General features: G+C 29.2%; 2 protein-coding genes across 3 annotated transcripts in view; both read left to right on the forward strand.

Moving 5' to 3' along the window:
* The window catches only part of tei (teiresias), a 359,103-nt gene extending 344,284 nt beyond the window's left edge, over window positions 1-14,819 (forward strand). For both annotated transcript variants that reach the window (XM_064355624.1, XM_064355625.1), the window contains exons 8-9: window positions 9,221-9,396; window positions 14,299-14,819. In XM_064355624.1, the coding sequence (XP_064211694.1) occupies window positions 9,221-9,396; window positions 14,299-14,556 (434 nt within the window). In that variant the 3' untranslated portion in view covers window positions 14,557-14,819. The remainder of the gene's footprint in view (window positions 1-9,220; window positions 9,397-14,298) is intronic.
* Window positions 14,820-16,791: 1,972 nt separating this feature from the next.
* On the forward strand, window positions 16,792-21,236 carry Seipin (seipin). Its single transcript, XM_008200933.3, has 6 exons — window positions 16,792-17,184; window positions 17,234-17,403; window positions 20,000-20,202; window positions 20,250-20,388; window positions 20,441-20,572; window positions 20,989-21,236. Exons 1-6 carry the CDS (start codon window positions 16,895-16,897, stop codon window positions 21,105-21,107), a joined length of 1,053 nt encoding a protein of 350 aa, XP_008199155.1. The 5' UTR covers window positions 16,792-16,894; the 3' UTR covers window positions 21,108-21,236.
* The last annotated feature ends 3,268 nt before the right edge of the window (window positions 21,237-24,504 follow it).

Below are 24,504 nucleotides of genomic sequence, written 5' to 3' on the forward strand. Positions count from 1 at the left end.
CTATGCCGTTTCCTAACTCCGTGTTTGTAATGGGTTTCTTGTCATGTTCTGAAAGTCGAATTACGTACACTGACATGTGAACGACATGCCGCAAAAATCAATGCATGCGGATCACATCGGAAGATTTTTACAACGTGAAAGGAAAATAACCAGAGGAAAATATTTTCATTGAGAAATTACTAATTAGATACTCAAAAAGGAGTTGCAATAAAATGACCACATTTCAGTTTTCCTATTCTCATTATGAAGATTTCAATGTAAGCAACATTTTAAAACACAGCGTGTTAGAGAATGGTTTAGTAAAAATTTAAAGGTAGATAGAAAATGGCAAGATATCGATTAAGCACTCCATTTTGTTTAAGGAAAAAATTAACTGCTAGTAAATTACCATAAGCCACACACTGGCTCTCAAAAGTGGGTTGATAAAAATTTCTGAAGAAAGTACGCACGTTTTGGAAAATTGACATAAGACACCCGAGAACTTTAAGTATTTTCGTACGAGTGTTGTTCATATTTTTTTTGTTGGAACATTTTAATTTAAAACACGTTGCTAAGGGAAGCATGTTTTAAAATAGTGAAAACACGTTGCTATCGGAAACTTGTTTGGTGTTTATAATCTAGGATTAAGATATTAAAAAGAAGGCTTAAAATGTTATCGACAAAAAAACATTTTAAAATTATTTGTTGATGTTATTTTTTTTAACTTACATTAACAATTTTGCAAAGAAAACGATAAATTTAGTGTCATTTGCTATTAATTAATTGTTGTTGAAAAAAGTAAATAAATCTATATTTGGAAAACATTTTTCTATGTTGATAGGTTTTTATCCTATTATTTATTATTATAAATATAATAATTATTATTATATTGTCATAAATGTGGTAAAGCCTCTGGAAAAAATTTGACTCCGAGTTACTATTTTAATTTCTTTGTTAGAAATTTTATGAAATGTTATTCTTTTCACTTTAACTAAAATTTGTATTACATTAAAATTGTATTAATTAAATATTTATGACACCACGCCAGAGTATTCAGCCGTTGTGATAATTCCACAACAGTATCAAGTTCTCAAATTATTTAATTTACTCATAAAGTCTATAAAGGGAACTTTAAGCTTTAAAACAATTAATTTGTAAGTGTTGCAGATTTGCAAACAAAGCATTACTGTACATAACTAACTAAATCGGTAATTCTAGTCCATTTCTTTGTTCAATAAAAACTGTTTTTTTATTGTTTTTAATTCATTTTTATCTATTATCTTTGAAAAATTTAAGCCAATAGAAAAGCTGCAATAGTCTGTATTTCATTCATGACATACTGACAAGTTCAAAATTTCCGTATAAAAATGTATAGGCAAACCAATGTTTGAAGTGTTAAAATACAAAACTTTGCTTATTTATAAACAATTTACATTTTTCTCATCAGGAAAAGGAAATAAGTAGGAAAATGATGAACAATTTGAATCCACTTGGGATATTACTGTGTTGATAATGTAACGTCAAAAATATAATTATACACTGTTTTTTTACAACATTGTAAATTACATACAAGGTGAGTCTCCAAAAAGTATCTCAAAAACCTATAACCATACAAAAATGAAAATGTTTTTTTTCTATAATGCATGTGAAATATTTAGGAATTTCCTTACACACAAAAATAATTATTTCTTGTAATGTACATAATTCTGAAGCAAACGATGCTTTAAGGAAATTTAAGGAAAAAACCCGTAAAAAACCCCCAAAAATTAAACAATTAAATAATAATTAAAAATTTAAACAATCGTAATTTTGGAACTGTAATAAAGGGTGTTTGCGGTCTTGTAGTCAAAACTTTACCTGGCATTAACAGAGTGTGGAAGAAATAAGGTAACTGCAAAAAATTTCAGGGAATTGTTATTTTTAAAGTTGAACTATACTCAGAACGTCCGAAGAGGAGTTCACGCAAGCGCGTCAAGGAAAAATTTGAAATTGGATTTTTAAGAAAAGTATTTTTCCACGCTTTGTCTAAGAAGTAAATCTCTTTTCCGTCTTCTCTAACATTTCTATTTTTTTGAAAAAAAGATCTCATTTACGTCACATCATAATCTTGTCCTTTTACTTGAAGTTACTATTTCTTTTCCACTTCTGACACCTAAACAAAAATCATTGCAAAATCACAGAAATGCTGATTTCTGTATAGTTATTAGTTTTTAAGATATAGGAATAAAAATGCTTTTAGTAGACTCACGTTGAACATGGTTTGCTATTCTTTTTTAATAAAAATGAAAAAAATTCACAAAGATTGCATAAAAATTTTCTCAAAAATTCATTTTGCTTATTTGTGTTTTTGATTCGAAAACATGGTAAAAAGTTTAAAAAAATATTTTTGATCTAGTTTACTAATTTCTCTTTATTAAAAAAAGTGAGATATTACTCCAAATGGATGTTTAAGCGCTCGAAAAAAAACATATTATTTTTTTTTAATTTTTAATATTTTTTGAGGAAATTTTTGTAAAATTTTGCATTATTGCCATTAAACATAAACCTATCAATATTTTCGATCCAGTTAGGGAATTTTTGCTTTATGAAAATTTTGCAAAATTTGTATTTTTTTCGATATTAAACTTCCAACATATAAAACGCCGCAAAATAATGTTATTTTCGAATCAGTTCTGTGATTAAAACTGTGTCTTTAAGCTTAAAACGTGATTTAACAAACGGATAAGGCAAAAACAACTCAATTTTCATTCCATTTCTATCATAGTTTGACGAAATTTTGCTAAATTGAAAGTAATTGCGTTCTGTATAAAAAAACGTGCAAAAATCTAACGCAAAAATCTATCATTTTCAAAATAATTGCTTAGTTTTAACAATATTTGGTTATTTTTTGTGATTTTTTGGCTGATTTTTGAGAAACTTTGCAAAATAATAGCGAGGTAAAACGCTTGAGGTAGTAAAGCATTTTGTAAAATTCGGTGAGGAATTCTGTTACTTTTCAATATTGACTGAGTATAGAAAAAAACAAATTCTTTTAACTGAATTACGAAAAGTTGCACTTTTCCACTCTTAAATTAATTATTATTGATATTGAAAATTGAAACTTCTTATCGAATTTTGCAAAATCTTGTGTTTAGCTTATCAGCAAAATGAATTTTACTTTTGATGACGGGTTTTTTATCTCGGATTTGTCTCACATGAAAAAAAATCACTGTTTACATTTTGTTGCACAAAAAGCTATTTCCTTCTAAGTTTATTTTTATCAATATTTCTCAAAATAGTGGCGTTTTTCGTTAAACATCGATTAAAACAGCAAAAATATAATTTTTTAACCCATAGTTCAGTAACTTTTCGTTCTGTTTGAACAAAATCTCGCTTAAGCGGTCCAAGAAAGCAAAAATAAGACCATTCGCGATATAATTTTGCGATTTTTCGGCGTATTTTTAATTAAATTTGGCAAAATAATTTTCGTTTCTGATCATTTCTGGCTGGACAACACATGCTATAACGCTTGAAAATAAGGAAAAATAAAACAATTTATAGCTAATTTATTGCCTTTCCGTTCTATCCTAACAAAGTATCACAAAAAAAATTAGTTATAAAATGTTTGGATGACCAAAAAAGACAATTTTGTCTTAAAGTGCGAAAAATAGCTCTAGTGTAGTTATTATAGTTTAGTACGTTAGGTTTCAAAAAAGGGCGGCAAAATGTAAAATGCACCCGGTCGTCGAAAAAACCTACCCTGTAAAAAGATAAATACCAACTTGAAACACACGGTATAGGTAACTAAATGCTCAATCAATTTTGCAAAATTTAACCTTGGCCCCATAAAAGAGCGTAAACTCAAAGCCTCTTTCTTAATAACCAGCTTTCGATGGACTTCTTGCACAGTTCTGTTTCGAGCAGTAACGTAACGATTATGATCCCCGATTATAGTCCCACGGTCAGGTCCCGCAATAAAACACAACCACAACACTCGCCGCTTAGTAGTTTTCGCTAATTTGATCCTTGGGGATCTTCACAGCACAAGAGGACAATCGACGACCGCGAACATTAAGTGAAGTTTGGTGGCGATAACTTCAGAACGACTAGACTTAATAGAATACTTTGCATGTTAAAGGTTGGCTCTGGGACTTAGTTTTCTACGTAGAAAGTGGAACAGATGCTTCCTATCGCGATAATTTGCATCGAATTCAAAACGTCTACGAGCGAAACCAAGTTTCCATATGGAAGGAAATAAACCGAGCTCGGCGTTTGTTGAAACTCGAAAATGATCTGCTTTTAAGGAAATCAACAAATCCTCCCGCAGATATTTCAGTTTTGTTATGCAAAACAAAGCGCATCATCTGTCGAGGCTGTGGGAGGACGCGCTTTCAAAAATTCAACGTTGTATGAAAAATAAAATGCCCAAACCATGTGCCACATTTCACAATCAACCCAATTACGAATAGTGCGACTAAAAATTGGCTTTTACATGTGCAGAATTCAATTTTTTCGACGCGCTTGAAAGAGAATATTTAAATTGCAGATCGTAACTGAAATTAACTTTAACTGAGTTACTCAGAAAACAAAATAATTAACCCGGATAAGTTGCTCGAGAAGTTTAATTGTGAATCCGCCGTTAATTCTGCCCAATGAAGATTTATCGTTCGAATGGAGACCTTCTTGAAATTAAAACTAAACACTCCTTACAGCTGCTTAGATATTGAATATTGCAGGAGGAGGGGACTGTCAAAAGTGACTTCCTTGCCCTCATTTCGAAACAATCTTAATAAGTGCAATTTATAATTTAAAATTGAAAAACCCTTCAGTTTCACTTGAGGATTCTTAGTCATGACATATAATGAATTATAATGAAACTGTACAAGTAGTTATACCTAGTCTATTTTTCATTAAAAAAGATAGTCTAGCTATAATTAATTATTTCTTCTTTACAGAAAAAAAGCTAAATTTGTGTATTTACTCCGTCTCTGAACCTTATAATTTCATCATCGGTTTACTTAAGCAATAACGGCCTGAAGAACAGAACGGAGTCTTCGTATTGAAAATGCCTTCGAGAAGTAATTTTAATTAAGATTTTCCAACAGTCCGCATCCATTTAAAGCTTTAATTTAACTAATTTTGTTCCACGTTTTTTTTTCCAGAGAAAACGAATTCGTATTGATAAGAAAGCATTTATTGCGCGAGGGTTTATTAGTTTCGTTATTTTTGCCTTTTACTTTGTGTCCATTAAAAACTATCTAGTTTCCTCACATGCAAAACTGAAAATGGGAAAATAATTGTAAAATAGTACGAAACGTAAAACTTCTTTTAAAACCGCCTTTTGTTACTAAGACAGACCTAGAAGGCAAACACTAATTTTATGATCGATTGAATATGAAATAAATACAGAAGCGGCTTCGCCCGGCGCATCCACCATTTTTAAATTTGTTAAAAACAAAGATTTTTTTGCAGATACTTGGTTGTAGAACTTGATTGCCGTAGTTCATAATTTACTATCAAGGCAGCTTTTTGCAGTTCTAAAGCAAACAACACTTATGTGTTGATACAATTAGTATACTCATTTTTTCCGATAAGAAACAGTGTTAAACATATTCACAAGGTACATTCACCATTTTTCAAATTCTGTTAAAAGTGAAATTTAATTTGTTTTCAGTCCATGAAAACAGTAAGAATAATTGCAAACTGAAAGTCAAAACGTAGTACTGATATATTTAGTAAAGCAGGCCATATTGAAAGCTTCTGTTGAAACTGAAAAACTATGCAAATCTAAACTATAATTTTAATTCTAGCTTTAAAGCAAACACTAATTTGTGATTAAATAAATATAAATTGAATATAATAAATATTTCCAGCTTCTTACGAACGTAAGAAACCATCGTAGTTATTAAGTTAAACTGATTCGTCCGGCGCATCCACAGTCCGTATCCATTTAAAGCTTTAATTTAACTAATTTTGTTTCACGTTTTTTGGCGTGTTCCAAAGAAAATGAATTCGTATTGATAAGAAAGCATTTATTGCACGAGGGTTATTAGTTTCGTTATTTTCGTCACTTTTTATTTTGTGTCTATTAAAAACCATCTATTTTCCTCACACGCAAAACTGAAAATTGGGGAATAATTGCCAAATAGTACGTAACGTAAAACTTCTTTTAAAAACGCCTTTTGTTACTAAGACAGACCTAGAAGGCAAACACTAATTTTATGATTGATTGAATATGAAATAAATACAGAAATAAGCGGCTTCGCCCGGCGCATCCACCATTTTTAAATTTGTTGAAAATTAAGATTTTTTTGCAGAACTTGTAGAACTTGATTGCCGTAGTTCATAATATAGCTTTTTGCAGTTCTAAAGCAAACAACACTTGTGTGTGGTTAAAATTAGTATGCTAATTTTTTTCCGATTAGAAACAGTGTTAAATTTATTCACAAGGTACATCCACCATTTTTTAGATTCTGTTAAAAGTGAAACTTATTTTGTTTTCAGTCCATGAAAACAGTAATAATAATTGCAAACTGAAAGTCAAAACGTAGTAGTGATATATTTAGTAAAGCAGGCCATATTGAAAGCTTTTATTGAAACTGAAAACCTACGCAAATCTAAAACATAATTTTAATTCCAGCTTTAAATCAAACATTAATTTGTGATTAAATAAATATAAATTGAATAAAATAAATATTTTCAGCTTTTTACGAACCGTAGAAACCATCGTAGTTAAACTGATTCGTCCGGCGCATCCACCATTTTTAATTAATTTTAATTAACTTAGTATTATTAATTTATTATATTTTAATTAATTTTTGCAAAAAACCTAAAGATAATCCTGAGGCACAGTTCTTGTTGCAGTTAAATTTGTTTAGGTGAGTCTACTAAATGTATATGTTTACAATTAAATCTTAAAAACTCAGAGTTTGCTTTTGCTTTTTTCTCTAATTTTGTCTGTCGATCTTTCAGAATTTTTCCTCAATTCCTTCTAATTAGAATTAATTAATTCATTCATTGCTATTAAGCAGCTGCAAGAAGATGTTATTTCCCGTCATTTGAGAACAAACTATTGCACAAAATAATTAGTTAAATAAAAATAAAAAATTTAAATTTCGTATTTAATTTTGGTACTTTTTAGAAGAATTTTTTGTGTAAAAAAAATTATGTAACCATTTTTATAATAACACTAGAAATAATCAAATTTCTATTAATAAATATTTTGATATTTTATATTTTATTGAGATTAATATTCTTAATTAAATAATTTTTAGTTTTACAGTCCTCCGTCGTGCTCCAAAACCATTCGTGCCACAATTAAACCTCTTATAAAACCCGTATAATAATGTACTATTGTAGTCCGGGAAAACTAAGCAAACCTTGAACACAGCTCTAATTGTAGTTCTAAAAGAATTGCATATTTGTACTTAAATAAATATAAAAAATAAATATACAGGTTGTATCGAAATACGTATGTTAAATTTTACACGTAACAGAACTCAACAAACAAAACATTTTTTCTATTTGTAATTTTTCAATAAAAATTTCGCAAAATGTTATATATAGAAAAGTTATTGTATTTGATGAGTTTTATTACGAGGTATTTCTGATACATCTTGTATAAAGTGAGCTTCTTATAAGAAAATATATTTTAAAAAACTCGTTTATAACTAACTGATTTGCCCAGCGCATCCACCATTTTTTATTTTTCTTAAAAACAAGTTAATTTTATTCGCAACCTCTGTAAGCAGCAATAACTTAACAATTGTTACAGTGCAACTGAGAAAAAGTTAAAACACAATTAATCTGCACGATGTCCCACAAACGAATGCAAATATTTTAACCATAAATTAACAATTAAAAATTAATTGCTACCTATTTTTTATTTTTTCAAAAAAAAAAAATTATTCGATTTATTGCTCTTTAAAAATAGCCCACAAGAAAGACGTTAATTTTTATACCTTGAAAAATATTTAACCAATATTTATGAAACATTTTATGACAGTGTAATTTGTATTTATGTATGGTGCCCCAGAAGAGGGCTGTGGGTGACCCCTTGGAATAAATCGTCTGATAACTTTTTAGCGCATATTAGTTTGACTTTGCCATTATCATTGGAAAGCTCATTCGATTTAAAAACTTTTTTGTCTCTTGCAATTTTTGCTTAAAATTAACGGTTTTCGGATAAAAAAACATACTGCATTACCATAAAAGTTGTGCTTTTAAATCATCAGGCATCAAGGTTTACATTTTTTCTTACATCTACCGCTACTTTAGAGTTTTAACAATATTTTTCTATGAGATTATCCAGTAGTCTTTCTAGCGTTTCTACATAAAACATTCTTAACTTTAATCAATTTTGCTTTAAAAATCAGATTTTACAAGATGAATAAGTAGATGCAAAATAAATAAATACCAAATAAATAAAATAAAACACATTATTTTGGTTTATTCTAAACTGATTTGCCCGGCGCCTCCACCATTTTTAAGTTGTTGTTTTTTTAATGATTTATTTTATTTTCTGTCCATAAAACGGTAACAATAAATTTAATTATTTAACTATTTCTGAGGTTAATTAATTTCTATACAATATGTACGAGCATCTACCAAAAAATTGCACGTAAGGTAAGCGTTTCTGGAATCCTGCTATAAACTGTTCTATATAAAATTGATTTTGCAGGAAACTGCAGCCATCTCGTTACCTTTCGATACACTTTCGTATCATTGAGCACACTTAAAATCTGCTGATTTGGTGAATTTTTGTATGACTCTATCCCTGATTGCAAAAACCACAAGTTTCCTCGTGAAACTGCACTTCATGAAATTATTTATTTACATTTTTCTCCGTCGAGTTGCGGAAATCCATCGCTCCATTTTGATTCTTTCCCAAGAACACAAAGACAAAGCCAGATTGTCAGAGATTTACAATTATAATTCCCTTCTGTTTGTGCATTCCCGTTCCTGTTCTGACTTCAAATCCCAAAAGTCGTAAATAAACAAGGACGCTGAGTGAAAACCGCGGTTTTACGTTCGCGTAATTTAATATTCTTTACATTTGCTCGAATATCTATCCGCATTTGTCACAGATAATGCCCGTAATTTGGTTACTATCATGTTGTAATTCATTTGCAAATACAATTTTCCGATTCCGCCTGTTTATCATTTTTCTAACAAGCGAAACAAATTATTCACGAAAGTAAGTGTGACACACACGTTAGATTTTAATTTTTGCTTCGTGTTTTAATGAGTGTGGAAATTACAGGTCGACCTATGGTAACTCCGAGCAACAAAACCATCACAGCAGTTTACGGCCAACCGTTGACTTTGACAATGGAATTCTGTGCCAATCCCCCTTATAATAAGGTCTTCTGGATCGCGAAAAATAAAGTTTATGCTCCCGGAGACGCCGACAAAACTGTGATTGCTTATGGGATTACCGTAAGTATTCATCTCAAGCATTAAACTTTAGTTATTAACTTGAATATAAAAAAGTTTCGTCAAACATTATACCAGTTTGGTTTTATACAGGGTGATTCTTTTAGAGCCTACATTAGAAACTTTTTAGCTTCTAATGTAGCTAGAGCTTTAAAATTTTGTCTACGATCCAGATCGGCCATTCTGAGTTCAACTAAATTATTTTCATAATGGCTGAGATTCCGGAACTACAAAAATTGGCGCTAAGTTTGAAATTTTAAATAATAACCACACATTTTTATTTCATATTTGAATTCATCTTCACAAACTGAGTAAAATTTACCCAAGTTGTTGGTACGTATCTGTCATAGTTTTTTACATGTCATTTTTTTGTTAAAATGTTCATTTGCAAGGGTTTATTTAAAATGTCACAGCCCTTGGACCAATTGCAATATTTGAAAAAAATTTTTTTGCATTCGATAACCGAGGTTTTAAAGAGTTTTCTAGAATTTTCGAAATTGTCATTAGTTAAAATTCATGGCTAACATGACTTTTTCAAAATGGTTTTAAAAAAATTGCTATAACTCAGTTTTTTCAAATAGAACGACTCTATTTTCTTAACGGCAATCGAAAGAATAGCGATATTTGAAATAACTTTCGTCAATACCTTCTACACTCATTTCTTACAGTTTTTGAAAAAAAATCACAAAAAACGGATTTTACGTCGTAATTTTCATAGTTAATCAGGTAGACCTTGTAAAATGGTCAACAATTGTCACACTTCAATATTTTATTTAGTTTTTAGCTGGTTCATTATCGAATAAGCAACAAAACAATATTATTTAATTATGGTTTATTCTTGGGTTTATTATAACTTAGTGAATTATGTAAAGTAACTCAGCGGTCTGACATCGAATTTTGAATTTCTTAAATGAAAATGGTACACAATATTAATTAACAGTACAATTTTATCGTAATTTTCAAGAGTTTACCTGATTAAAAATAAAAATAATGAACCAAAATTCTGTTTTTTGCGATTATTTCAAAAACTGTAAGAGATAGATATAGAATATGTTAATAAAACTTTGCATAAAAATTGATGTTCTTTTGATTGGTATTGAAAAAACAGCGTCACTCCATTTGAAAAAACTGTTTTATAATAATTTTATATCATCATTTTCAAAAAATCATAGTAGCCTTACAATTTGACAGTTGATAATGATAATCCTAAAGACTTAAGAGGACCCTTTGAACCTTTGGCTATCAAATTCAAAAAGAATTATTCACTTGTTGTAAAGGGTTCACGAGCTTTCAAAGTTGACGCCAATTTCTCGTAGTGCCGGAAATTCAGGCATTTTCAAAATAGTTTAATTGAATTCAGAATGGTCGATTTAGATTGCACACAAAATCTTAAAGCTCTAGCTATTTTAGAAGATACATTCTAGTGTAAGCCCTAAAAGAATCAGCCTGTATGTGTGAAGTAAATTATTACACTAATGAGTTTAAAATAAAATGAATTTTAAACGGAATTTTGAAATAATGTGCACTTAATATAATATAATTTTGAATTTAATTTTGATTACGCGTACCATAATAATAATATTTCAGGCAAGCTATCATCACAAATTCACAACTGGATTTCCGTAGCTTTGCGATTTGTAGGTCCAGGTTTTCTGATCAATAAAACAGAAAAATAAATATTTAATTACGAAATTAAGCAAGTATTGTTAGTTTTCAGTGCTAATTTATTAACCACCTTTCGAAATGTGTTAACAAAAATCAAAATTCACAGTTAATAGCAGCAGTTTAAGAGAAGTTTAAAAATTTTAATTTTTTAGTTGAAAGAATTATTATCTTGTTAATGTGTACGAAAAACCGTATAGAATAAACAAAAAATAAACTAATCTTGGAATAACTCAAAATGTAAGTCTTCGAAAATTAAAAAGAACATCGTCAGTTTTATTATCACCGATGTGGTCATAATTTAAAAAAAACTTCTGATAAAGGAGAAACACGTAAGAAATAATATTGAAAGACCTGGTGTTTTCTTAAGCTTTTTATATTTGTTTTAAATAAATAAGGTGGAAACATCTTCAAAATGTGAAATTAATGTCGTCATTTGGTTTGGGCATTAGAAGTTAAAGGTATCCTAAAGGAATCAAAAGAAAAAAAACACTTTACTATTACGATATCTTGACTACAAACGACCCAAAAATCATTGTTTTTAATTTTCTGGATTTCTCTCAACTCAAAACTAAGATTTTTTTGTTTCTGTTCTATTCTAACTAAAAATGAAGACTTTCTAGGCTTGTTTCGAAATCTAAATCTAATGAATTAAATAAGTTTCTTGTTAAAAATTGAGTTGAAGAGCTCGGAATAATTTTCGCACAAAACAACAATATTCTATTGCTCAAAGTTTCCCACAATAGCATTATTTTCATTAAAATGTATTTTTTGTTACTATTATTTTTATTACCGAAACTGTATTTAGTTTTCCGGAACTTTCCGAAACTTTCAGAGGCAACGTTTTCATTAAATAATTTAAATAATAATAAAACCACAAAGATATTGACTTACATACTAGTACTTGTACTTGTACTTTCATTGCTTCAAAATGATAGCTCAATACCTTCTTTGTTGTATAAAATAAGTGTAATTGTTTAAACTCAATTTTATATTCTTATAACAATTGACGCAGTGTTTTACGAGAGCCCTTTAAAGTTTCTTTTAATACAGTAACTCTTACAATTTGCCCAAAGTTAAGTATTTATTGTAATAATTGTTACATGTCATTTAAGTTTCCCGCTTTTTCGCAGTAGATAATTTCAGAATTAACCATCAGAGAGCGCAGCAGTCTTAAAATATAAGCCTCCCTAGAATGAGAATCTGAATAATAAGATTAATAACTTTTTTTATTTATATTAATTTGATTGCATTTTATAAATGACCTTTTTAACATTAAGGCTCTATGAACTAATTGCCGCTTTATGATAATTTTACAAGCTATGCTTTCTTCAAAAAATAGACAATCGATACACGGACTGACACTAACACCTGAGAAAAATATTTGTGTTGGCGAGGTATTTTGAGAAAATAAAAAAAGATTAAGGTCTTAAGGAGTACTTAATTGCCGGTTCACTATTTTTTTACAATCAAAAGACCTTTTGATAAGCTTTGTTTTCTGCAAAAATCAAGTAAACCGCTACACGGAATGACACTTAAAAAATAATATTTATGTTGTCATAGTATTTTGAGGAAGATAGTATATTATTATACGTGTTTTGTAAGACGTTCTTTCGTGGCACGAATAGTTTTGGAGCACGATGAATGAGTGCCACAACTAAATCTTATAAAACTAGTGCATAGCTGTTTTAAAACTATAAAAACGCCAGCGTCACATTTTACCGAATTATTTTTTAAATAAGATTGATTAAATTGTAAAATAATTATTAATAGTTATATGTCTCATTGAAAGTATAAATTACATTAGCTATTATTCTTTTGAATTGCATAAATAATTTTTAACAGCTAATTTGGAGAGAAAATGCGACGTTAACGCCTTTATAGTTTTGAAACAGCTTATAATATACTATTTTTTCTATTTCTATTTTGGTTGTATTTTTTTTGGTCTAGTTTAGTAGATAATTTACAATTAAAAAAAAATCGGTAAAACGCGACGTTGGCGTTCTTATAGTTTTGAAACAGTTAATACTTGAAAAAAAATATAGCAGTTTGTATTGTGAAGATATTTTGAGAAGACAAAGAATTTATTAAGAAATCATATTTTCAGAGGCAACGTTTTCATTAAATAATTTAAATAATAATAAAACCACAAAGATATTGACTTACATACTAGTGTGTTATTAAGTATTTAATTAGAAATACTAGTTAGAAATTCATTTTAATTACTTTTATTGTGATTAAATATTCACCTAACTAGTGCTTTTTTTACTTTTTTAACTCAACACACATTAAAAAACGTCGAGACATTTTTATTGTGTAAAAGTGATGATGGTTTTCCAAAAAACATATCAAGTAATGAATTTATGGGAAGATTTTTTTTACCAATGTTTAATTTGAATTGAATTGAAAAAAAAAGAAGTATTAATTTGCCAAGGATTTTATTCTCTGAGATAAACTAAAAACTAAACACAAACAAGATGTGTGTCTTTTCAGCTCTAATAATTTTTTATCCAGTTTTAAGTAAAATAAAATGGTGAAGTTCAATAATTTTAACTGTGTGTGTATACATTTTCAATGTAATTAAAACTAAAGTTACACATAAGAAATAAGAATAAAATAAAATAAGAAAGTTGACAGCGACTTCCCGAATAACCGGAAATGTTGCCACCTTGAAAATATTTTCATTACGCAGAACTCAACGGATTATGGCTGAGTACCAACTTTCAAATAAATATCTTTATTAAAACTTCCAATACTTCTATTGGGGGGTTAGACGGAACACCTGTATACCTACATATTTTTTAACAGGTACTATGTTTCTGTAAGTGTCGTGAAGGTCTTCTTTATTTTTGTCAACAATACAATCACACAGTCGTTAAAATTATCAAAACGTCGAAGTTCGTATAATATTAATAATAGAACACATTATTTAGAATTACATGAAACGAAAGCACATATTTATTTTTTCTTAACGAGCAGAAGGAAAAAATCAATCAATATATTCAAGGCAGAACTTGTATGTTTTCCCTTTAATGAACTCGTAACATAATAGCTCTTCATTAAAATAAAAAAAAACAACTTCTTTCATTTTCAATTTAAGATTGTTTACCCATTATTCTCCATTTATTTTGAACTTTTGAACAAGAAAGAAAATAGGTATAATTTTCCTTACAAATCGACAAATATGGTTAAATATTTTTAATTTTTTTTTTGTTAATTAAAAAAAAAATTTTTGATTTTTAGAATTCCAGCGACCCCAACTGCCACCAAGCAGTCCTGTTTTTAACAAAAGTCACCACCTTGGAAATTGGAGAGTACAATTTCATCGTGCGATCGCCCAGTGGCTTGGCAGAAGGAAATTTCCACGTGAATATGACTTACGCCAGTGGCTATAATGTTCAAGATGTAAAATCGGCTTGCGTCACACACAGTCATTTTGCAGCAGTTTATGTAAATGTGATTATTTTGTTATTAATGAATTGTTATTCCCGACTGAATTAGACTACACCACAGTACATTGTAACGTATACTTAAACTTACACAAGAGGTTATTTGGGGAAGATATTGTGAAAATTATCGCATTTCATAGTTAGGCCCAATATTTTCCTGTGAATAATTTTTTATAAAGTCATTTTTAAATGTATAGTTTTCTATTGTTTGCAACAAGACATGTATAAATTTGTTAATAGACGGCGCTTAAGTGTAAAAATTAATTGTAAGGATCTAAATGACATGATAATAAAATATTCGTCCAAACACCCACATCACTGTGTCTTGCAAATATTTCCCTATCCAAAATACAGTGGAGTCCCGTTATAACGAACTCGGTTATAACGTTATTAGATTATTGATTCCTCACTCAAACAAAAATTTTATTTGACTGTCAATATTTTTTAATGACGTTTTGGGAATTAATAGACATAGACGTTTTGGACTACAATTGTTCAAAATTTCATTGTTGAAATACGTCGGGTTTCGAAGATATATGTTTTTGAAGAAAAGTTGGAAGATTTTTGCTTTTTTACATCAAACATGATTTTTTTCGCACAGTTTCACTCGATATTTTTAAACAAATTTTTGAAAACTAATAGTCATTATTCCGACCTGTAATTGTCCCAAAGTTTATTTAGAAAAAAAGTCGGGTTCGGAAGGTATGAATTTTTAAATTTAAGTTGAGGGAAAATTAGATTAATGCCTCCTTACACAATTTTTTTTTCAGATTGTTATAACTATTATTTTTTAACAATATTTTGGGAACTAATAGGCATTATCTCAGGCTATAACTGTACGAAACTTCATTGTTGAAATAAATCAGGTTTGAAAGATATAGTAAAGTTGAAGGAAAAATAGATTTTTGACATATTACAGTTTTTTTTTCGCAAAGTTGCAATCGATATTTTCGAACCAAATTTTGGGAGCTTATAGCCATTGTATAGTTATGTGACTGTTCAAAATCTCACTTAAAATTGTCGGGTTCGGCAGATATTAATTTTTAAATACAAGTAAAGAGAGAAAAAAATCCCTCTAGAATACCAAGTTTTTAAAAATAACTACCTAATTCAGACAGTAAACAAAATTCAAGAATGCCGTTTTGGCTTGACTTAGACATTCTGGTTGTCTACAAATTGGCAAAATTTAGTTAAAAATTTGCACTAAAACACCGTCAAAAACTTGGTTTTTGAAGTAACCAAAAATAGTGATGACAGCACATTTTGAACATTTGTATCTTTTACACTACTCAACATTTTCGAATGAAATATTTTGAGATGGAAATTCGGGAGCATCTTCGCCAAAATATTAGATGCAAAATTTTTATGTTTTTATAATTTTGTAATGGAAGTACTGGTTTTTCTGTGACTGTTCTTGCTAATTTTAAACCAAAGTATTTGCTGTTTAAAAACTATAAAAACGCCAACGTGGCATTTTCTCCCAAAATTAGCTGTTATAAATTATTCATGCATTTCAAAAAAATAATAGTTAATCTTAATTTATACTTTCAATGAGAGAGATTTTTAAATAAGTAAGCTTGACGAAAAAGTGAACCCTCCAGGTCCAAATTCAATTAAACCTTCAAAATCTAGTTTGTTAAAAAACAAAATTTTTGGCGTGTTTTCCAAAGCACTCTTCGCAAAAATGCTTTTTTTTCATTTTGATCAGCATGTAAAAAAATTCAATTATAATATGTGATAGATCGTTGTAATCAAAAATAAAAACACTTTCAAAAATACAATAAACGAATATGGCTTCCATAAGAAAAACGAAGGTTGAGTATTGTAACACTGACATCAAGAACGCCTTGAAAAATACGATGACAGATTCAGATTCCTTGTAAAAAAGTGCCTGAAGAAGGACCTAGTTAAAAATCTCCGCTTCGTTTGATTTTCCCTTGAAAAAATGAAAACGAAAATTACAAATTTAGCAGTATTTTTCAAATTTTCTTTGAGAAAAGAAGCCACTTTTTAGCAGTTTAGCACTAGGATATAACGAACTATGTAATTGTAATACATTTTCCGAGTTCGTTATAACTGGACTCCACTGTATTAAAATCATAAAAATGTCAATCATGCCAACATAATTTCCAAATTTCTGGCCACAAAGTGGAGACAACTTTTTTCTAATAGGCGATCGTTTTACTTATCTCCACTATCAATGACTCATTTTTAATTTTATCTAAGGTCAAGCTTCAAAGTTTAACTTTGATCACCATTATCTCACCTATTATCTAAAACCTTGGGCTCTCATCGTTCAAAAATCAGTCGCTTCGTTCATCTCCGTAGTGCATAACCTGAAAATTTGACACTTGGGAAAGCTAGGTTATGTGGAAATTTCTTTATTGAAAATGTTTAATTTTATATCATCTATAAAATGTGCAGTATGTATGGGCCCCCGCCAGTTTGTAAGACAGCGAATTAAGTTGCCTCTAATCAAATTCATTCACGACACTGTCAAATTATACAAAACAAGAACACAAACTGGGGTCAACAATGTCCGAGAAATCTTATTTCGGGGCACTGTTGTGGCGCTAATAACCGCATTATTGGTTTGGTTGGCTATTTTCATGTATATAGCGTTTTATTACGCCTACGTGCCTACGATTTCACATGAACGGCCTGTTTATCTCAAGTTTAGGCAAGTTACATAAATGTTGTAAGCAAAATGTTATAGGAAAAAATTGTAGATCGTGTGATAAGGAGTCATGTGCTGCTGGAACTGGGAATAAAGCCATTTGCAGCTTTCCTTCAGCTCACATTAAATTAACCGAGCGTCAAAGACTTTTGATGTTAGGACAACCCTACAAAATTCACCTAGATTTAGAAATGCCTGAATCTCCCACAAATCGCGATCTTGGTAAGTGCGAACACAACTAATGGAAAATTGTACGCTCATTGCTTCAAAATGATAGCTCAATACCTTCTTTTTTGTATAAAATAAGTGTAATTGTTTAAACTCAATTTTATATTCTTATAACAATTGACGCAGTGTTTTACGAGAGCCCTTTAAAGTTTCTTTTAATACAGTAACTCTTACAATTTGCCTAAAGTTAGGTATTTATTGTAATAACTGTTACATCTCATTTGAATTTCCCGCTTTTTCGCAGTGGATAACTTTTCAGAATTGACCATCAGAGAGCGCAGGTGTCTTAAAATATAAGCCTCCCTAGAATGAGAGTCTGAATAATAAGATTAATAACTTTTTTTATTTATATTAATTTGATTGCATTTTATAAATGACCTTTTTAACACTATGTCTCTATGGACTAATTGCCGCTTTATCATAATTATACAAGCTATGCTTTCTTAAAAAAATAGACAATCGATACACGGACTGACACTGACACCTGAGAAAAATATTTGTATTGGCGAGGTATTTTGAGAAAACAAAAAAAAATAATGTCTTAAGGAGTAATTAATTGTCGGTTCATTTTTTTTTACAGTCGAAAGCCTTTTTGATAAACTTTGTTTTCTGCAAAAATCAAGTAAACCGCTACACGGAATGACACTTAAAAAATAATATTTATGTTGTCATAGTATTTTGAGGAAGATAGTATATTATTATACGTGTTTTGTAAGACGTTCTTTCGTGGCACGAATAGTTTTGGAGCACGATGAATGAGTGCCACAACTAAATCTTATAAAACTAGTGCATAGCTGTTTTAAAACTATAAAAACGCCAGCGTCACATTTTACCGAATTATTTTTTAAATAAGATTGATTAAATTGTAAAATAATTATTAATAATTATATGTCTCATTGAAAGTATAAATTACATTAGCTATTATTCTTTTGAATTGCATAAATAATTTTTAACAGCTAATTTGGAGAGAAAATGCGACGTTAACGCCTTTATAGTTTTGAAACAGCTTATAATATACTATTTTTTCTATTTCTATTTTGGTTGTATTTTTTTTGGTCTAGTTTAGTAGATAATTTACAATTAAAAAAAAATCGGTAAAACGCGACGTTGGCGTTCTTATAGTTTTGAAACAGTTAATATTTGAAAAAAAATATAGTAGTTTGTATTCTGAAGATATTTTGAGAAGACAAAAAAATTATTAAGAAGGCTTTATCATATTTTTACGGTTGCAAGCCCTTCTAACGAGCTATGTTTTCTACAAAAACAAGTAAAATTGTTACATTAATTGACATTTGAAAAAAGTAATATTTGTGTTAAGGTATTTTGACAAAGCAAAAAAAATATTAAGCCTTAAAGAGTCCTTGTCGGTTTGCGATTTTTAAAGACCCTTTTGATAAGCTTTGTTTTCTGCCATTATAAAAAATGCTGCACGGTCTGGCATTTAAAAAAATATTTGTGTGGTGAAGATATTCTGATATTTTGAGAAATCAGAAGAACTTGTTTTTAGACGTTATGAACGTAATATTATTTTCTGAATTAGTTACAAGTTTTTTAGTTACAGTTTTTAGTTACAAAAACCTCAAAAAGTAAATATAAGTCTGGCCTAAACTGGAAATTTTTGTGATTTTTTTAACAAAATTTCACGCCGTAATTACAGTTTTTTTAAAACGAGAGAAGTGAAAAAATGTAGTTTTCGACTTAGTTAGGAGATCTTTTGGCCTTTTCTCACAAAAAAATGTGCTTAATGACTTGAAAAAGTAAACATTTTCGTAAATTTTTTTAGTGACGAAATTTTGCTCCAACACATCAATTTCGATCTATTTTTACGATTTTTTTCGCATATTTTGATAAGATCTTGAAAAATAACTATATAAATTGTAACTACATCAAACAAAAGAAGTTAAAATAGGTAATAACATAACACAACTTTAGTAGTTTTAGAAAGTCCTGATTTTTTAACCAGTTGTAACGAAATTTTTTGAATAAACAACGAAAAAAAATTATCATTTTCGACACAATTTAGTGACTCTCTAGATTAGTAAAAAACAAATAACACAATTTCTCTTAAACATGTTCTATTTACATACATACTTTAAGCAGGCGATTTGTTTTTTTCTCAGCTTATTTTTTAAAGTATTATTTTGAGGAGTAATTGAATTACACGTTACAAAAAAAACGAGTAGAAAAATCAGAAATACAAAAAGTAACATAAATTTTACTAAACAAGAAACTAAAAAATAAACTAACCAATATTTTTTAAGAAATCATTGTTAAATGATTCTGTTGTAAGTGACCGCAGACAGTTACAACTTTTTTTTCTAAAAAATTTTTACACTCCTATTAGAAACATCACAAAAGTTTTTACCATATCAGTAAATTAGTATTACAATTACCAGATCTGGTGTAATTTCATTAGCCCTAGCAGCACTTCATGACTTTCACTCCCTTCCCTATTTTTTTTTATTATTTTAAAAAGCACTCCAGTAATTGTATTCGAACCGCATTTTTTGTAAATTATATTAAAAAAAATATAATAAAAAGAGGTCTTGAGTTATTAATAAAATAATTTTTCAATTAATATTGTTATTAGGAATGTTTATGGTATGTGCCGACTTTGTTGGAAGTGATGGCAAAATCCTTATAAACTCCTGCCGCTCTACAATGCTACATTATCGTGGATATTTACTTGACACCCTGTATAAATTAGTCTTCAGTCCTTTCTTTGTATTTGGAAGTGCTGAGGAGAAACAAAACATACACGTTGAGCTATTTTCAGATTTTGAAGAAGTTGAAGTAAGAAATAGTCTAACTTGAACTTATTTTTTACGAATTATTTTCAGAGTGAACCAGTTACTGATATTTTTATTGAAATTCAAAGCAGACACATTGAGATTTATTCTGCCAGATTTTTAATTAATGCCCACTTTACCGGACTAAGATTTTTGATGTACAATTGGCCGGTCTTCTCTGCTGCTATTGGTAATTAATTTCTTGTGACTATGACTTGCACATTTCTTACATTAAATTTCAGGTATCACCTCAAACTTGGTCTTCATTGCTATAGTTTGCATGATAAGTTGGTACCAAATTATCAACTCGGAAGAATATCTCCAGTTGCTTCAAAGTCAAATCGATAGCAAACAATTGAAAGACTTTGACAGTGGTAAGTGTAAAAAAGATTTCGCGTCACACTTTTTCACAGATAAATGGATCATATAGCGCCTTCAAATTAATTGCCATTGATATTGTTATGCTTGAATTGTTACAAGTAGTTATGTAAAATAATGTACTTTTCTTTTGCCAAAAACAACTGTAAATAAACCTCAAGGAAATTCGACATTCATTGTTTTGAATTAATTTTTTAATATGTTGGAAGAAAAAACGTTCTGCATTTTAACCTTGTTCCACTTAATTTAACAATACATTGTGATAGTTTCAATGTCGTGCCGTTAAAATGATAAGAGATAGGGAAAATAAAGACGCGATAAAGTTTACATTGGAGTAAATTATTATTTTTGACACCTCAAACAAACGACTAATCACCTACTACCTTATTAACACACCTTTTTTTATTTTTAGGTTCTTCCAGTTCGTCCCTGGATGAAGACACTTCTTTGTTACATGAAAATCTAAGATTCCGCAAAGGCCGAACTGATAGTAAAGATTTTATTGAAGACATTCGAGATATGGATTGTTAACTTGTTGTACAACTGTTGGATGTTACATTCCTAAGATACCAAAGATTGCGCTTTTTTAATATTGTTTTCATATCTCTCTATATTTTTATTGTAGGTTTATGTACATTAAAGTTGTATTACTTACTAAAATTGTTTTATTTTTACTAATACAGGAACAATAACTACACGTAAAATTAATATAACATCTGATCAAACAAACCTGTGACTTTGAAATTATGTTGGCAACACTGAATTACTTTGGTTCATAATAGATCGTATAGGATGTAGGTGACAGTAGGTAGTCCTTCCACTAATAAATTTTAGTTTTTCTTTAAAGTTTTTTACTTCACATTTGGAAGCGTCAGAATATATAGATTTAAGCCTTTAATAATAGTAATAATGAACAAATAACATGTGCTCTTACCGGAGGAGAACTGTTAATAATTTATAAAATTTTGATCATATTAATGTCTTCAAATAATCGAAAACAAAACAACTAACACCAATAATTATTTTTTCAAGTTCAATTATACAGAGTAAGTCTACTAAGAGTATATTTTTACTGTACTTCAATAACTAATAATCGCACACAATTCACAATTTGTTATTAAATATTTTGAATTTTTCTCGATACGTGTGAATTTTTTCTTCCTTATAATTTCTTATCATTAAAATTATATAACTATTTAATTAATTACGTTATGTGGAAGCAAATAATTGTTACTTCTTGTGTTATTTGAGATCTTGTAAGATCTGAACGATGCTTAAAGGTTGTTTTATGATAAAAACCCGTTAAAATCATCGCTAGGTCTAAAAAATAATTAATTTAATTAAAAAATTAAAAATTCAGATAAATGTTATTGTGGTGCTAGCAAAATTTTTTATAAGAGTTTTTGCTCGTTTTACAAGAACACTGTAGAAATCCCTTAATCGACATCTCCGAATAACGGACATCTCTTTACAACGGACATTTTTGTAGGAACCTAACAAAACCTATATTAAAATTTTTCACCTCTCTCATTAGTGGACATCTCTCCACAACGGACAATTGAAGATTCCCTATCTGGTGTTCGTTGTTGAAAGGTTTTACTGTAATTATTATTCTTATTTTTTTTTATTTTAATTAAAAAGAAAGGTACAAAAATTCTGAAAAAATTCACATACATCATAGAGAAAAACAGCGTGAAACAAAAATACTTGCTGTTTCAAAACTATAGAAAAAATGGCAACATAAATCATTAACACGAGACGCACAATTTGAATTTGACTAAGAAATCTAACAGATGCAAAATTGCATCTAACAGCCCTTTAAAAGTATATTTCAGCACTATATTTTCGAATATTTTATTTAATGTTTCTAGGTTTTTTAAAAATAAAAAGTATAATATCTTATTCTAAAATCCATATCAAAATGTATTTGTTACATTTTCAATTAATTTGAAGTAAGATAAGCAACTTGTTTACTTTGTTTTATTCAAAAATATTATAATAATGACGTGAAGGAATTATTCTGTGGTAGGAACAACTTGTAGAAAATTTTAATTTTGTTATCGTATTTTTTTTTTGTTGTAACTAATTATATTGTAACTATTTTACTGCCACAAATACATTATTATTAATTACTTATTAATTAATTTTGTAAGGGAAAAATTATCGACAGGTGGCGCCAACCTAAAGCGTTTCTAAAAAAAAGAAAACCATGGAAAACCGCCCTTGAATTCTAAAGACTCAATTTTGTGTTAACCTCATCTAAAAAAATTAACACGGATTTCAAATTTGCATTCAAAATACACTAAGTTTTGAAGATTTTGTTGACCCTTTCTTCTTATAAAAGATAGGAAAAGTGGTATCTACAATTTTTGTGGGTAAAATCTGTTGGATCACTGGTTGGACCAAAGAATACAGAGTATTTCACTCAACTTTACAGGGCCTGAGCCTAGAATGAGCAGCCAAATATACAAAAGTCATAAAACACTAGATACAAAAAATATACATTAAATTATTTAATTTTTGGATACCCAGGACAATTAGCACGTGTTTTATCAAGAGACCACATGAAGATGATTCTAATGTATTTATTTTAATAACTAACTAATTAAAAATACCTATAGTGCAAACTACTCTCATCTGTAATGTTAATAGCAAGCAACTACTTATTAACACTCAAAAAACTAGCATTCGCATTTGTCAAGCTTTTGCTTAATTGTCCAACAAAATCATTAACAAAAACGCATAAAAATATGCATTTGGTAGCAATTTGTAGTAAACACTTCAAATTTTTCAACCTTCAATTTCATTTTATCAAATTTTGTCGTCTATCAACTGGTTGTTACATTCCAGTTTTCAATAATTTCTTCAAAAACAAATCCGAAAAATGAGCCCCTATTACCTGCCGCACCAAAGGCTTAATTACGCCCACTCTGTGGGGTGTCATGGTAAAACTCGGCTGTAGATTTAATCCTCAATTTCAGTATCACAGGATTATTTTTACAGTTTTGAAGGGGTGAACAAACTATAATAAGTCTCAACTATTGTCGGATCTTGCTTTGAAATATTTGGGGTCACTGACCTTGGGGATGAAATTCTAATCGTGTTATGGTTTTCTAATCGTTTAAAAACAAATTTAGTGAGTCTGCATGTTTACCTGAGGGATGAAGTAATTGGGGTTTAGTTCATTTGATACTTGTTTTTCTGTAACGTCAGCGTTTTTTTGTTTCAATTTTTGTGCTTTTAATAATAATTTAGTTTTCAAAAAAAAATTAAATTTGTACAGAATATTTTAACATCTAATGTGGAGTCTTTTACTTTGTGAGTTTTTGAAATATCTCTCTCATGCCTAAAAAACACCAATTTTTCCGATTCTTAATTTTCTTAATTTCCAGAGTCGAAATGTGAATATGATATTTAATTTGAACTCATTTTTTTACAATTGACATCATTCTGACTTGCAAAGTATTCCCCAAACAAATTACTGAAACCTTGACACTTTTAATTAATGTATTATTCTATTAATGTTCTGATTTTCAAACTTAATTTTGTGTTAAGCTCATCTAAAAAAATAACATGGGTTTCAAAATCGCATTCCAAACGCATAAGGTTGATGATCCTTTTTTTTAAAAAGATAGAAACAGTGTTGTTGGATCGCTGCTTTGACCAAAGAATACAGGGTGTTTTACTCAACTTTACGGGGCCTGCACCTAGATACACAGCCAAATATACAAACTTATAAAACACAAAAAAATATAAATTAAATTATTTAATTTTTGGAAATCCATGACAATTATCATGTGTTTTATCAAGAGACCACATGAAGATGATTCTAGTGTATTTACCTTAATAACCAACTAACTAAAGGTGTTGCAATTTTTAAAGATTTGAATAAAATATACTATTTTCAGCCAATAATTAAGTGAAAAAT

Source organism: Tribolium castaneum, chromosome 1 (genome assembly GCF_031307605.1).
Source record: "Tribolium castaneum strain GA2 chromosome 1, icTriCast1.1, whole genome shotgun sequence".
NCBI classification, from domain to species: Eukaryota; Metazoa; Arthropoda; class Insecta; order Coleoptera; family Tenebrionidae; genus Tribolium; species Tribolium castaneum.

Excerpts from the sequence above, each read along its gene's own strand:
- Seipin (XM_008200933.3), top strand. The coding sequence starts at position 16,895 with ATGTTTAATTTTATATCATCTATAAAATGTGCAGTATGTATGGGCCCC. Across the intron at positions 20,203-20,249 it reads CAGATTTTGAAGAAGTTGAA|AGTGAACCAGTTACTGATAT; the intron begins GTAAGAAATAGT and ends AATTATTTTCAG. Across the intron at positions 20,573-20,988 it reads ATTGAAAGACTTTGACAGTG|GTTCTTCCAGTTCGTCCCTG; the intron begins GTAAGTGTAAAA and ends TTTTATTTTTAG.